The sequence below is a fragment of the Tursiops truncatus genome, chromosome 16 (assembly GCF_011762595.2).
Source record: "Tursiops truncatus isolate mTurTru1 chromosome 16, mTurTru1.mat.Y, whole genome shotgun sequence".
NCBI classification, from domain to species: domain Eukaryota; kingdom Metazoa; phylum Chordata; class Mammalia; order Artiodactyla; family Delphinidae; genus Tursiops; species Tursiops truncatus.
Genome location: NC_047049.1, coordinates 38,304,566 through 38,320,060, shown reverse-complemented (window position 1 = coordinate 38,320,060; position 15,495 = coordinate 38,304,566). Strand labels below are relative to the sequence as shown.

At 40.3% G+C, this 15,495-nt stretch overlaps 1 protein-coding gene across 10 annotated transcripts in view; it reads right to left on the bottom strand.

The window, feature by feature from the left end:
- SGMS1 (sphingomyelin synthase 1) overlaps positions 1 to 15,495 on the bottom strand; it is a 293,995-nt gene that overhangs the window by 14,435 nt on the left and 264,065 nt on the right. For all 10 annotated transcript variants that reach the window (XM_019937812.3, XM_019937481.3, XM_019937273.3 and 7 more), the window contains one exon: positions 6,899 to 7,016. In XM_019937812.3, coding sequence (XP_019793371.1) covers positions 6,899 to 7,016 — 118 coding nt within the window. The remainder of the gene's footprint in view (positions 1 to 6,898; positions 7,017 to 15,495) is intronic.

Genomic DNA, 15,495 nt, shown 5'->3' with positions numbered 1-15,495 from the left:
CTGCCTCCCTCGTGTGAAGTACCAAGAACAGAGACGCGGCCGAACTTCTTGCCTCTGCCACTTAGTACCTGCGAGACAACAGGCAAGTCAAGCATCTCTGGACCAACTGCAACTTCCTCCCACTCATGACTGTGAGACTTCAATGAAAAAACATTGAGAATCATACCTGGCACGAAACAGGTAGACGTAATTTAGCACCGCTCGAAGTCTACCTCCCCTCCTCTCTCCCAAACAGCTTACTTTCTGTATCACTGGAGAGATGGCTTTCTAAGAGACAGATGTGATCACATCCTATTCACTGCTCCAACCTTTCCTGGCTTCCTGTGGCCAGACTCCTTAGAAGGGTGACCAGATCCCTTAAAACCTGCCCACAACGTGCCTCTCTGGCTTTCTCTCTGCCACTCAGCCCACAGGACCACATGACCAGGAGTATCTAACTTTACCTGCGCCTTCAGACTTCCTTTCACACCCTTTCTGTTCTCTCCCTTTAACTCCACTTGGCAAACACCTACTCATCCTTTTCAGACTTGGCTTGGACGGCACCTCCTCAGTGCAGCCAACACTCCCAGCAAAGTTTGCCACCTTCTTCTCTGCTTCCATGGCAACTGAGCACCTCACGCCTATTACAGTGAAGGCTGTAGTCAGAGAATAATCTTATGTGTTACATGTCTGTCACAGCTTCTGGATGCCCATTTGTCTTACGGATTTGTGTATCCTCAAAATTCACCCCACGCAAGACAGGTCCTCTAGAAATGTTTATTCAGAAGTAAGCAATCCGCTTGTTTGTGAAAAGAAGTCACATCTATAATCTCCCTGCCTCGCAATCCCTGTCTCCCTGGAGACTTCCCATAAATAAGAAAACCATTTAGAAAGTTTATAAAATCATGTAAAAATGCATATAACAAATGTTAACTGTAAAGACACAGGAACAACTGCACAAAAAGCATGATCAGAATGATGTAAGAAAAATACACATAAAGAACTAATAAATATACTGAAACAGGAACAGTAGATAGAACCATGAATGTAAAAATTTTCCTTTTTACATTTTTGCAATGTATCTATAATGAATGTAGAGTTTCTTTAAGATGGGGAAAAAATAACCTTTTTTTAAGACAGAAAGAAGTGACTTAGTACATTTTTCTTTTTTCTTTTTCTTTTTTTCTCATTCCTGAAAAGGGAAGAGAACAGTGGAGAGAAAAATGGGAAAGTGAAGAAGAGACTTGGGATGGGGAAGGTTACCGGAAATTATAAAGCAAGAAATTTTTTAAAAAATGAGAATGAACAAAATGATAAGAAACTGGGAGGCAAGCAGAAAATTAGGTAAAATCAAGCACTGACAATTTAAATTCCACACGATTCAACAGGATGACATGAAGCTATTTTGGTAACAGAACACAAGCCATATTCTGAAATGCTGATAAGGTTAGCAGGAGCTAATCAGAACATCAACATTTGTCAGCGAGGAGGGCAGCTTTTGAGCACTCAAGCTGTTACCTAAGAAAGTAGGAAAGAACTTAAAAAGGTTATAAAATCCTAAAAAGCAGTGAGTCTTGTGCCTTGTAAGACTGAACACATGCCAGTAAAGAGACCCTTAAGACTGAGGATTACTACATCACCGCTTAGCATCGAATTGAAGGAGGTGCTTTGATCTTTCTAATGCGTGCAATGCAAAAAAACTGACAGTGGCAGGAAAAAACACGGAAGTCTTTCCGTTATTATATTTGTATTTTATTGTTCCACTGAACAATTAATCTCAGATGTCCAATTAATCTCAGCCTTGTCCGACAGTGGGCTATGTTCAAGTATGCTGGATGGAAAAATAAAAAGACACGTTTTTGAAGTTCAAGAAAATCATTCCACTGAAAACACCATGTCAGATTAATGCGTTAGCCAGCTAAGTACCCAGGATGTAACGTAACTCTCTCGTTTTGAAGGTTTTCAAATCTAAGGTCACCATGGAGACCAAAAACCAGAACCAACATGAATCTCACTTTAATGCTTAGGTATTAGATTAACTCAAGTGATTATTAAAATGAGAGTTGAAAACAGCATAAGTTATTCCTTCTCTTCCAATAACATTAGTGTATCTGTGTTATCTGGGGCAGGTTTTTTTTCTTTCTTTTTTTTTCTTGTGGAGTTTGCTAAAAAAACAACAACAAAAATTTCTTACATAAAGCTTAGGACATAGAAGAATTCTCAAATGTTTCTGCCTTTTTTATTTTAAAAAACTGAATCCTAAAAAGTTAGAACAAGATGACAAGAAGGTGTTTTCTGGTTGGGACACATGCTCCTTGGAGAAAAGCTGTGTTGAGATTAACAAGGGGTAATCAAGGTTGCACTAACTTGGCAGCCTCGTAAGCCCACCACGCACACCCACTGGGATACAGGACTAGTGCTTCCCAGAAGCTTCTGTTCCAGGAACTGAATGCTTCCTTCCCTTCTCACGCCCCAGCAGCTCATCTCTGTTGCAGGAGCATCTGATGACAGGCCCCCTTCTCTTCTCACCTCATCATTTCACATGACGATTACTTCTCTAAGCCATGACATTTTGTGAAGTAAAGAGTACACTGCCATCAAGTGAATGAACACTAGGAACAATTTTCTTAATTACTACTGCATACCTGTTGAAACATTTTTCTTAGAAGCCATGCGTTTCGAATACTGGTGTTAAGGGAAGAATTAAGTATACTAATTATGGGGCTTTGCATGTTGGCAGAACCAAGTTTAGGTTCACGTGCCCATGTTAAACAAAGTCGTATTCTAAAGCTCAACTCTCTTCCCTTGGAGTTTAATGATGACTGATAACCATAAGAATATCCACCAACCAACAGGCCTTAGATGGTGTCTCAAGTCAGGGGATAACCAATTCTGGAAGCATCGTACGTTAACGTCCTGTCTCTGGCCTTTTCATCCATACCAACAGCTTTAACACCACCGAGAATATGATGAATCACAAATATTTAATTTCTAGCGCTGATTTTTCCCTCAATTTCAGATGTAGACTGCTAGTTAGCCTGGACACCACCACTTAGATATCTCACAAGTACCTCAGACTCTATTTGTTTAATCTGAAGTCATTAACTCCGTTTTCCTCCTTACCTTATAATTATGCCAGTGGTAAAAGCCAGTTGCCTTTGAAATCCTTCCTTTCTCTCCTTATTCCCTATATCAAATGTATTGCTAAGCTGTACTGATTCAGCCACTTAAATATTGCTCAAATCTGTCTCCACTTCTCTTATCCCTACGGCCCGCAGCTTAGCTTAAGGTCCTTATATCACAGCATTTTCCACATTATATAAGATGAAAGTTCGGATGAGGTGGTCTTAAAGCACTTTCCACAAAGGCAGGGGCTTCTACTCTGCTCACCCCCTTGCACTCCAGTACCTCAGACACAGCAGGTGCTTAATGCACGTTAAATACATTTTCTCTGGATGAATAAGAGTCTAGGCGTTAAGGCGTGATGGCCACACCAATCTTTCTTATTTCTGTACAGCATCTTACATCTACAGAGCCCTGTGTATTTACTGCCTTCTTTCACTCTCGCAACTCCTTAAGATGGTATGAAAAGTGCCATAAACCCTGTCTTGCCAACAAAGGGACTGCGGCTCTGAGAAGTTAAATGCAACTTCTGCACAGCTAGCAAGTGCTGGATGACATCATCCTCACTCTGACCTCAGTGTTCTTTCCACTACTGGGTAGGTTTGTATTTTTACAGGGTAATGAGTCCCCTCTCGGTGCAATGGTTCAGAGAGAGTTTGATCAAGATTTGGTGGCGAGGATATTGCGACACTGGACTGGATGACTTTCAGTAAGGTTCCTTTCCGTTTTGACTAACCAAGCCCTGGGTAGGGCTCTAAGGTAGGCAGAGGTGGTCTCTGGGATCTCTCTCGAGCACTATCTCTCGCTCCCTTCTGACACTGTTCCCCAGTGCAGTGTTCTGACCCTTGTCTGACCTCTCAGTTTCTTAAGTTTGATCTCCAAGAGGCAGCACTGAGCCTTCAAGACCTTTTCCAAGTCTTCTGTCTAGCTTCAGAAATCATTCTGTCTTACTTGTGAAGTGTTCTTGCCAAAGAAATTAGAACAACTGAATCAAGTCTCCAGAGCCAACTTTCTATTTAGAGGAAATATGGAGGAGAGAGGAAGAAGTTAATTGACACTAGAAAGACGCAAACAGATAAGTCCAGAATGTGGGATATTCTACAGGACAACTGCTCTGATCTCTGTAAGTTACTGATGGGGTTTACAAAAAGGGGGTGGGGGGACTTCCCTGGCGGTCCAACAGTTCAGACTTCAAGCTCCCACTGCAGGGGGCACAGGTTCGATCCCGCATGCCAGAAAAAATAAACGAGGGGTGGGGAGGAGAGAAGGAACTGCTCTAGAATGTAGAGACTTAACAGACAGAACAACTAAATGTAATATAAAGACTGTGGATCCTAATTTATACAAACCAACTGTTTTTTTTAAAAAGGCATTTTTTAAGACAATCAAGATATTCCACGAGTTGGTAATTGCCAATACCAAAGAATTACTGTTAATTGTGCCGAATGTACCAACAGCAGTAAAGTTATGAGATAAAATGTCCAAAGTTTTTAGATGCATATTAAGTATGTAGCAATGAAATAACATTGTCTGGGGTTTGCTTTAAGATACTTCAAAAGAAAAACAGAAGATAAGATGAAGCAAATGTAGTAAATCTTGGTAACTACTGAGTCTGGGTGCTGGCACACGGTGGTTCCTTATACTGGTTTCTCTCTGGAATACAGCTGAAAAATTTCAGAACCAAAAACTGTTTTTTTGAACCCATTCTTCCAAGAACTCTGTTCTACAAAAGAATCAGATTTAGTGAGCTTTTACTAATAATTTTTGCTAACATTTTACCCCCTCCTGTATACTTTACTTTAAAGATTCTAATTTCCAGAAGACTGTCACAGAAAGATGGCCCTAGTCGGGGTTTCCGGCAGCATGATAAATGAGTGACACACTGGGGTCTGGTTTTGCATACTGTCCCTGCCATTACCTCTGTCTTTACCAAGAAAACCCACACGCTATAGTTAGCTATGGGATCCTGATTGGATGTGCTGATGACTCAAGCTGACTCTGTAAGTGCCAATACTAACCAAGTGTGGGGGTGCCGGCAACTGGGTGGAGCTGCAGAGGTCCTAAGAAGAAACAAGGCTGGAACCAGATCAGGGAGAAAGGCCACACACACAGCACGACCCCTTGATGCTGGGTCCATCTTCAACATGGGCTGGACCAGATCCCACATCTACCTAAACTGGTATGACATGTTCCTTGGTGGAGAAACTTCCCAGGCACAGACTTTTTTAAGAACCGAACTACTACTGAGAACACACTTGCTTATCAAGCCAGCCTCCCAGCAGGAGTCTACATCACTGGGTCCTCAGTGACAACAAGGTATTTCGTCTAAGTCAGGAGCTGTAGGCAAGTGCCTGAGAGCTTTCATAGAGGATAAAGAAGATGTGAGGCTGGCTTTCTTTGGAAGGGCTGAAGAAAGAGCAAGGAGATGCAGAGAGGCAGGATTGCTGATGGAGATGAGTAGAACCTTGGGATCATTCATTCCTTATGACGAATTCTCCAGTTACGGAAATAGACTGTAGCAAAAACGGAAAGAGGGCAGAAACAAACTAGCTACCTCTCTGAGCACGTATGTAAGTCTAGGAAGGAAGGGGACCACAGTAAGCAAGCAACCTAAAGAGATCCAGAATTTCAAATGATAAAGACACCACTTTAAAAATCCCTCTTCCGGGGCTTCCCTGATGGCGCAGTGGTTGGGAGTCCGCCTGCCAATGCAGGGGACACGGGTTCATGCCCCGGTACGGGAGGATCCCACATGCCGCGGAGCGGCTGGGCCCGTGAGCCATGGCCGCTGAGCCTGTGCGTCTGGAGCCTGTGCTCTGCAACGGGAGAGGCCACAACAGTGAGAGGCCCACGTACCGAAAAAAAAAAAAAAATCCCTCTTCCAAGGGACTGGATTCTTCAGCCCTCTTCCAAGGTTCTATCAGAGAGAATGTCTCTTCTGGAAGTAACAAAAGCACAAATGGATGAAATTGAAAGGATGTTTCACTAGCACAAGTGCGATGTGAAGAAATGATTCCAAACACACAGCATTCCATTTTTTCTCCCACCCAAATCGAGGAAATGAGCTTCTTCTACTTCTTATTACATTAAAAAGCTTTAATGTAGGTAGACATTTTTAAAACTAAATCTCCTGTTAATTATTTCATAAAATTCCGATGATCTCCCCAGTTGAAATTATTCCAAGGCAAAAGTTGGGGTATGGAGTATTACGTGAATCTGATGGAAAGGTAGAGACAATAGAAGAGGAATAAAGTTTATTTTAAAGAAAAGCTTCTATGCTACTAGAGAAGATCAATACAGCAAGATGTCCCGCCAGGGAGGAGAGATCTTGTTTGGGTGGGTGGAGGGTGCAAAGGGACAGGAATAGTGTCTCTAGCTCTGCTGTTACGGATTCCCACTGTAGGGATTAATAGAAAGAAGGAAAAAATATCATTTGAAACAGAACCTTCCATCTAAGAGAGGGAAAACGCATATAAAAGCTTCTGGATCTGTATCAAGGGAGCGAATGATATTTTAAAAGTATGGCAGGAAACCAAAGAGCTATGCCCACACACAAAGCTTAACTGCTTCCATCACACTAACTAGACCACATATTTCCCCAGCTGCGAAGCACTGGGGTTTGGGAATTTTAAGAAGGGTGGGGCCACCTAGCTGTATTGCTTAGTAACGTTCCCAGATGAAGGCAAAGGGACTTGATTCTATTCTAAAGAAATTTTTACCTTTGGCCTACATCAAAGGACCCCTGGGCAAGATGAGAAACAAACAAAAAGGGAAATTACAGCAAGGAATGGTTTACCTTCGGAGAGCAGTTGAAATGCATACCGGGTACTGGGAGTGTAGTTACATACATTGTAATACACCGATACAGGTACAGCGTGCCAACTATGCAGAAAAATCTTCTGCTAATAATAGACCTAGAAAAAGGGAAAAACAGGGCAGACACTCAGTCATGAAATTTCGCAGGTTCATTTACTTCAAGTTTTCAATGACCCAACAATACAAACAAACCCCAAAACTACCTGAGAGATTGAAATCAGAATTTTATAACTAGAGCTAAGAGCAGATTAAGGTGAGGATTTTGAGAATGATTCTGTTTTTTCTTTTTAAATATTAACTTTAAGGCCAGAGGAGTTTAAAACACTCTATATTGCTATTAATTGGGCTTCCTGAGGCCTTAAACGTGAGTTGACATTCAACTGATGTACAAGTAGGGCCTATTCTGATGGGTCAGAGCTGACTCAGTACCTGTGGTTAAACATTTAGAGAGTGTCTTTTCTGTCATAAAAAAGATGTTCAGAAAATTACAATGACATTAAAATGAGAATTCAAAACTTTTCTGGCATTTAATGAGCCAAAGACATTAAACCACTATACTTGTACATCCCAGAAACTGATTATCTTAGCAGATCTCCAAGGTAGCACGATGCCAAGAAAAGAGCCTGTCTCAGTGATAGCATCCAACCTCTCTCTGCTAACTATGTGGCCTTGGGATAGACTACTGACATCTCTGAGTCTCAGTTTCCTAATCTGTAAACCAGAAATAAGAACATTAGAAATAATGTACGGAAAATCCCTGCCATCCATGCACAGTGGCAGTCAACAAATGTATACATTTTGTGGATGAATCACAAAATACGCAAGAATTAGAATCACACATCTTTTCCATTTCAAGTTTATTGGTGGTTCTAATGAAATTATTAGATATGTATATGTGAACATGTATATTGAGTTTCATAACTTCTCCTGATAGCAATTTCCACATAGGTTTGGCTTTAACTAGATTAAGTTGTACAAACTTAAGTGTATCCTTGAACAAGAATGTTCCTTCCCTTCTAATTCTACCTGTTCTATCTTGTTCTACCACAGGCCAGAATCACAGTCCTGTGGGTCTCCTCCTCTTCAACCTTGAGGGGTTCAAATTTTTCCTTGGCCCAGGGCAACCTGACATAAATAAACACACATTTTTTAGAAACAGTGAACAGGCTTTCCTCTGAGGATACTGAACATTCACTCTATAATTGTACAATGTGCCTCTATTTTTATGCAGGATGGACATTCCTACTGGAGGAGAATTTGTATCGTTTGTATTTTTTAACAAGAGGAATGAAGTGATATGTCACCTGTGTGATTAGAAATTAATTTAAAAATAACCCACATAACTGTATTAGTATTTCATTCATAACTACACAGTTCATGTAAGGTCCTTAGGTTGTACGGGTAGAGCCTGGGTGTTGTGCCTCTTTACCCAGATTTTAGAAACTGGGTCAAAACTGCTTACCACAGAGAATGTCTCATTTTCTCTTATTGAAGCTGTGCTTGCCACCTCCAAGGGCAAGAATTTATTCAGCATAAAGCTGTCTTTTATAAAGGTATGTGCCTCTAATTTCACTTGATGAAAAGCACAGTATAATTAAACAATATAAAGAGGGACAATACTAGAGAATATTACTAGACTATAAATGTCTTACCAAAATAACTTGAAATACCCGCGTGAATTTTACATTGTAAGACACGATGATCATTTTTCTCAAAAAGAAAATGCCCTCTCTCACCATCCTGTTCAAACAAACAGAAATTACTTGCCATTTTACTTGAACTATACGAAAAACATCTACAACAGAAAACTGTTAAGTCTATTTAGATATGTTAATCTCTTTAGATGAAGAGAAATAAAATGACTCCTATCACTCCATTTTGGGAAAGATTACTGTCTTAAATCCCTTTGCCTGATGGTTTCATGGTGCACATAAGATACACACACGCACACACAAACACCAGTAACTATTTCCATATCTCAAACTTGAGTCACATTTGAGAAGCAGTGAAAAGACTTAGGATTACCTGAGAATGAGGTATATGAAAAAATGATAATGGATGAGAAAAGACAAATTCTTTAACAAAAAATACTTTAAAAGTATCAAACATTAAAGATTCAGTCACATTTACTCTTTGACTTGAAGTGAAAAAGTCAAATGATTTTATCAATGTGACTCCATCAGTATTCACATGGTGACAAGCTGGAAGTGACTATTAATAAGAATCTTCTGATCTTTGGTATTAATCTTTTTGAAAGCAAGCTTAGAATATCTTCAATGTATAATTTTAAACAAGAATCTCCTACCATAAACTTTAAAAAGCAGGATATAAAAGTGTTTCAAAAACTTGTATCCTGTTAAGGTATTCTTCCTTAATCAAACAATTTCACACATTAGAATTCTTTCTTACTTAAGTTTAAAAGTTCAAGATGTGCTTTAAAGAAAAAAGGTTTAAAGTAGTTAAAAATGTAACAAGACAACAAAAAAGCCACAGAGGAAACATTAATGAGGTATTTCCAGAGATTAAGCAAATGCCAAGGACAATATACACATTATAATTCTCAGAACCACAATGCTGTTCTTCTCACATGGGATATATCTCTCCTTTCACGTTGGAAAGAAGCCTGTTTCCTATCTGCTTGCACTCTGCAATGACTATCACGTCACAGACGCTTGTACTTGGTCACGATTATTCTTCTCTCAAGTATTTGAGTAATAGGCTCATTACTACTTGCTCTGACAGAAAAGAAAAACACTGTTAAATTAAAAAAAAAGAAAGGTAGTGGCTTAGTGGCTTATATTTTTTTCTAAGTCCCATGTAAAAGGTCTGCAATATAATGCAAGAGGAAGGAAACTGTCCATTCTTCATTATTGTTAAATTCGATAAGGAAATATGAATAAAAGTGTTAATATTTTACAGATAATCATTAAGACTTGTTAGAATGGTATGTTATGTTAGGTCCAGGATAACTTTATTAAACATTTTACTATCCCTACTTAAGGAGGAAAAAGTACACAGAACCTGATTAATTACTACCAAATACAGGCTTAAAACAGCAGTACTGCTTTGTTTCTGGCATTTGATACAATGGTCTAAAATTCTAAAGAAAAAACGATGAAAGAAATGAATATACTGGAAAGTAAAATTAAAATACTGGGAAGTTCTTTTGTTTCCCGCAAGTTGTCTCTTTCTGAGCTGTAGCCAGAAGACGCACAATTCTTTCAGTGTTCAGACCTGCTCTGCCAGCTCTTGAAACAAACAGGTCCTGAGACATAGCAGTGGAACTAAGCAACAATCTCAAAGTAGGAGGCGATAAACACGGGGGACAGCACATGTATCTGGACCAGGATCAGGGAGGCCCACATCTCTGGAGCAATCACGGAGGCCAGTGCGCAGTTCAGGTCCCTCCAGTATATGCCACAGACACAAGGCGTCTCCAGCTTATCTTCACACAGATGCTGGCTCTACCTTTAGCAAAGGCTCGCGTGATGATTTGAATCATCTCAATTAACTTCTTTGGAAATTGGCTTCCTCGCCAGCAAAACGGTATCTTTCTTAATGATTCAGAGAAATGCTACTGAGGAATTTCCCCAGACTGTTATTAACAGTAACTAGGGTTTTGCCAAATTCCTCCTCTACGCCAAGCTCTGTGTCATTTAATTCTTAAAATAACCTGCAATGAAAGGCTATGATCCTTATTTTACAGATGGGGAAATTGCAGTTTCAGAGAGTCTAAGGTGAAATATAAATACATTACACAAGACAAAAAGATTCAGGAAATGGCTTCAAATTGTGTAAGAAAGCCCAATTTCATTTTGAGACTACACTGTTGTGTACCAAGCGATGAGCCAACATCCGATCACATTTAAGCTACATATCAAAATCCACTTAACTCAGATTTTTCACTTAGTGTTTTATGTCATATTTATGTCATATTTGTCATATTTATGTCATATTTCGTATTGACCCAGACCTCTACAAAATAAGCACTTCTGACAGTTATTTAATGATAACCATGTTAGTTATTAAAGTACTGAAAAAAATCCTTCTAGGTATCCAGAAGGAAACTGTCCATTCTTCATTATCGTTTGCACATTCCGTGCCCAGTTAGATATGCTTTACGTCCCCCCCAGTGTTTGGTCACTCATTCTGAAATGTCATCCACTTCTCAACATTCTATCTCGCCTGAACTTCCACTATGACCTTTGACCTAGTGTCCCTAATTCCACTTGTGCCTCCCTAAAATCCTTTCTACAAAGAGCAGCCAGAATCATCCTTTGTTTGAAACAGTTACACAGAGTATGTCCTTTAAAACCCTCCAGTAGTTGCCAGCTATATTTTGAATAAAATCCAAATCCTTTGCCAAGCTCGTGAGGCCCTGGATGATCTGGCCTGCCTCTCTCTAAGCTCACCTCCCACTGCTCTCCCCGCCATTCCTCAACTCCAGTCCGATGCCCTTCGTGCAACTGAACACATCATCGCAAGTCCCTCCTGCCTTAGGTAGGATCTCTGTGCCAGCCATTCCCTCTGCCTGGACCCCTGGAACATGCCTGTCACTCAGGTCTCTGAGAGGCCACCTTCTCTAAAAAAGGTGCCTGGTGCCAGCCTCCATTTTACTTTCTTCACGGACTCCCACTCCCACTCCCACATTCTGCTGAAGCTACCTCCAAAGAGTTTCTTAAATCTGTTTTCCTCCCTTTAGTTCCTTGCTACTAGTCCGTGGATTCCCTGGATTACGACAACTGCTCAACATGACCCCAAGCTACCTTAACTGTTTTACCTTGCAGACCTGAATTCCACTGCCCTGGGCAAAACAAGCCCCACTCATCCGTTCCCTAAAACCCTAGTTTCTTGCTTTTGCCAGCAAATCTCTTTCCCTGGCCTCTCCTGTTACTCTATCCACCTACCTCAAATACCACCTCTGCATGAAGCCTCCTACATGTTCCCAACTGGGCAGAGCTACTTCATCCTCCAAATCACTTCAGAACTTGTTTTGTATTTTACGGTATCTTTAATAGTAAGATTGGCATCACCATTACCAACAGAGGCCCTCATTCCTTCTGTTAGAGGAAAAGCTCTTAAAGAAAGCTGCTCCTTACTTATGTTTTAGTCCCAGTGAGACTCATGACGGTACCGGTAATATGGGCAACACCTGCGGTTCTATGCTTAACAGCTTCACTTTTTACTCCCTCTGACAGTGCTTTCCTGCTTCCCATAAATGTTTGTCCTTTAAACTCTTTAATTTATCTGCCAGAATGAACCTCTGCTGATGCTCACCAGTCCTTCACCTTGCATCATTTCTGCACTTATATTTTAAGTGATGACACCTGCCAAGATGGCGGCATTCATCCAAGTAAGGACTGTGAGTCCTACCATCTTCCTCCCTTGCCTCCCCCGTCTCCTCATTGCCCTGTCTGGGCTTTCTACCCATCACAGGAGTCTCAACTGCTCCAGATGGTGAATCATGAAAACCCAGGGCTTAATTCGGTACTTTAAGAAGGAAAATCCCAAGGAAACGGTTGTAAAACAAAAAGGAAGGAATAAATGCTGTAGAGTAAACAGAAAAGTAAAAACATATGCTCTCCCGGGAGATCCAGACTCGCCTAGTACTTCCAGGGTGTGCACACAGGAGGATGGCAGTTCATGTATCAGGAGAACGAGAGGGACCCATGTACCCGGCCCGGAAATGTGTGTGTACACGCACGGTGCCTCTTTGCCTTAAAAAAATCCAACTCAAAGAGAGTTCTGCATCTTTGGTATTAACTACGTTAACCACATTCCTGTTTAGCATATACTATTTTACAGAAGGAAGAAGTAAGATGTAAAGAGTTTAAGTACTAGCCTGGGGCCAGAGCGTCAGTCAATGAGACAGCCACAACAAAACCCAGGTCTCCAGATTTTCAATTAGTTCCTCTTTTCACTAATGAAATTGTCAAGTTAAAAGAAAAAAAAAAAAAAAAAAAAAAGGTAGTGGCTTATATTTTTTTCTAAGTCCCATGTAAAAGGTCTGCAATATAATGCAAGAATTAAGTTCAGGAAATGATCCATACTAGTTTAGGGAATTTGCAAAGAACAGATCATATTATAAAATTGTCCCCACTTAAGCCATCTTTTTTTAAAAAATATTATTTCCTGAGTTAAATATAGATTGTAACATAAAGAAAAAATGTTACGCTATAAGATATGAAAGACATCAATATGATCTACTTGAGTTATGAAGAGTTAAAATCAAGTATCCTCCAGAAACTGCTGCATACGTAAGTACCAAACAAAAGAAGTTACATTTCTTGTCAGTATTTTAGGCTATTAACAAAAATAGTATGTGTGCATATATACATATGTGTGTGTATATATAATACAAATATGTATGTGTACACATAACACAAATACGTATATGTATACAGATCTTTCTTCATTCCTTCCCTTCATCAAAACTTACCTTGAATCACATTCTTAAGGCTTGTTCAGTCACAGCGGGCAGAACTCAACAATGAATGTTTGCTCTTAAGCTAAAGGATTACCCTTAAAAGTAACATTTTCTTTTTAACAGGGGGTTGGATTCTAAAAACATAATAAGCACATACTTCACCAGCAATGGCTAACATCTACTGAATTCTAGGCACAGTAATCATCATAGTGCAATACTCAATTAATGTTAGCTGCTGCTATTATTATTTATGTATTCTCATAACAAATATATATATATATATATATATATATATATGCTAGGCATTATTCTGGGCACTGGAAATACAGCAGTGAACAGAATGGACAAAAAGCCTGCCCTGTGGTCCTTATATTCTAGGGGCAGAGGCAGGCAATAAACAAGATAGATGATATACAGTATGTTAGGTAAGTGCTAAAGGCTAAAATGAAGCAAAAGTGTCATTGGAGGATGGGAGGTTACAATTTGGGGCTAAGTTGATCAGGGATGGTGTCCCTGTATATGAGAGGGTTAACCATGAGGACATCTGGGGAAGAAGATTCCAAACAGAGGCTAGTATGTGTGGGTGTTGGCAGAGGGGTCAGGGAGCAGAGTGCATGAGGACACGAGGTCTGGAGGGACCTCCTTGGTCACCATAAGGACCTCTGACCTAAAAACTGTATGAGGGGACTTCCCTGGTGGCACAGTGGTTAAGAACCCACCTGCCAATGCAGGTGAAACAGGTTCAAGCCCTGATCCGGGAAGATCCCACATGCCATGGAGCAACTAAGCCTGTGAGCCACAACTACTGAGCCTACGCTCTAGAGCCTGCAAGCCACAACTACTGAAGCCCACGCGCCTAGAGCCCTGCTCCGCAACGAGAAGCCACGGCAATGAGAAGCCCGCGCATTGCAACAAAGAGTAGCCCCCGCTCGCCACAACTAGAGAAAGCCTGCGCGCAGCAACAAAGACCCAACACAGCCAAAAATAAATAAAATTTAAGAAAAAGTAAAACTGAAACTAATTATTAAAAAAACAAAACAAAACTGTATGAAGTGGGAGAAGAGTGACATACACCAGCTTACTGTACAGTGACACATTCTGTCTGCCGAGTTGACAAGTGACTTAAGGGAAACAAGAATGGAAACAGAGAGACCAGTAGGAAGCTCCTGCAACAACCCAGGTAAGAGATGACGCTGGTTAGACCCAGGGCAACAACAGAGGTGGCGAGAAGTGGTGGGATTAACAGACCAGATGTGGGGTGGAAGCAAATACCAACAACAAAACCGAGGCGTTTGGCCTGAGAATGGGGCAGGACAGAGATGCCATTTACTAAGATGGGGACGGGGGCGGGGCAGGCTTGGGAACCAGGAGGACGCCAAGGACTCAGTTAAGTGTTTTATACACATTATCTGACTCCATCCACACAACAACGTTGACATAAGACACTATTTTATTGTCCCCATTTTGTAGTGAGGAAACAACGCTACTATAAGTAGTTAAGTGATTTGACCAAATTCACCTCAGTTAGTAGGTGGCTGTAGGGATAAGATGAGCACAAACCAGTGAGATTTACAGTATAACTGAATGCTTAACTACCATTACCATGATACAAACAGGTTGAGGGGGGACATATGTGATGACTTCTAAATAAGAGCATGAATACTTAGACAGACATCCCTGGTGGTTTTTTAAGAGAAGAGGGAAAGAGAGGATCCCTGGGAACACTGTAAAATACAAGGCAAATGTGATACTACTTAAAAATACACACCTATGTAGATTACACCTATATGAGCATACAGAAAAATATGAAAAGGAATATGAAACCAGATGTTAGCATTATTTATCTCAGGCAACATAAGTAAATTTTTTTTCTTTTTGTTTATCTTCTAATTGGCCTACAGGCAAGATACACTACTTAGTTTTTCCTTTAATGTCATAAATAAAAATTAACTCATGAAAACTAATTTATTGCACCAATTTTTTTTTGTGCTTTCTCTCCCTTTTATCCTAAGTCTCAGTTTAAAAAGCCTCTTATAATATTTATGTTAACTTAAAACCTAAATTGCTGGAATTACTGAATTTAGTTTCCCTACAATTCCTAGGGTTTAGGCTAGTATTTAGGTCTTGAGACCTAAACTGGTAAAAATTAG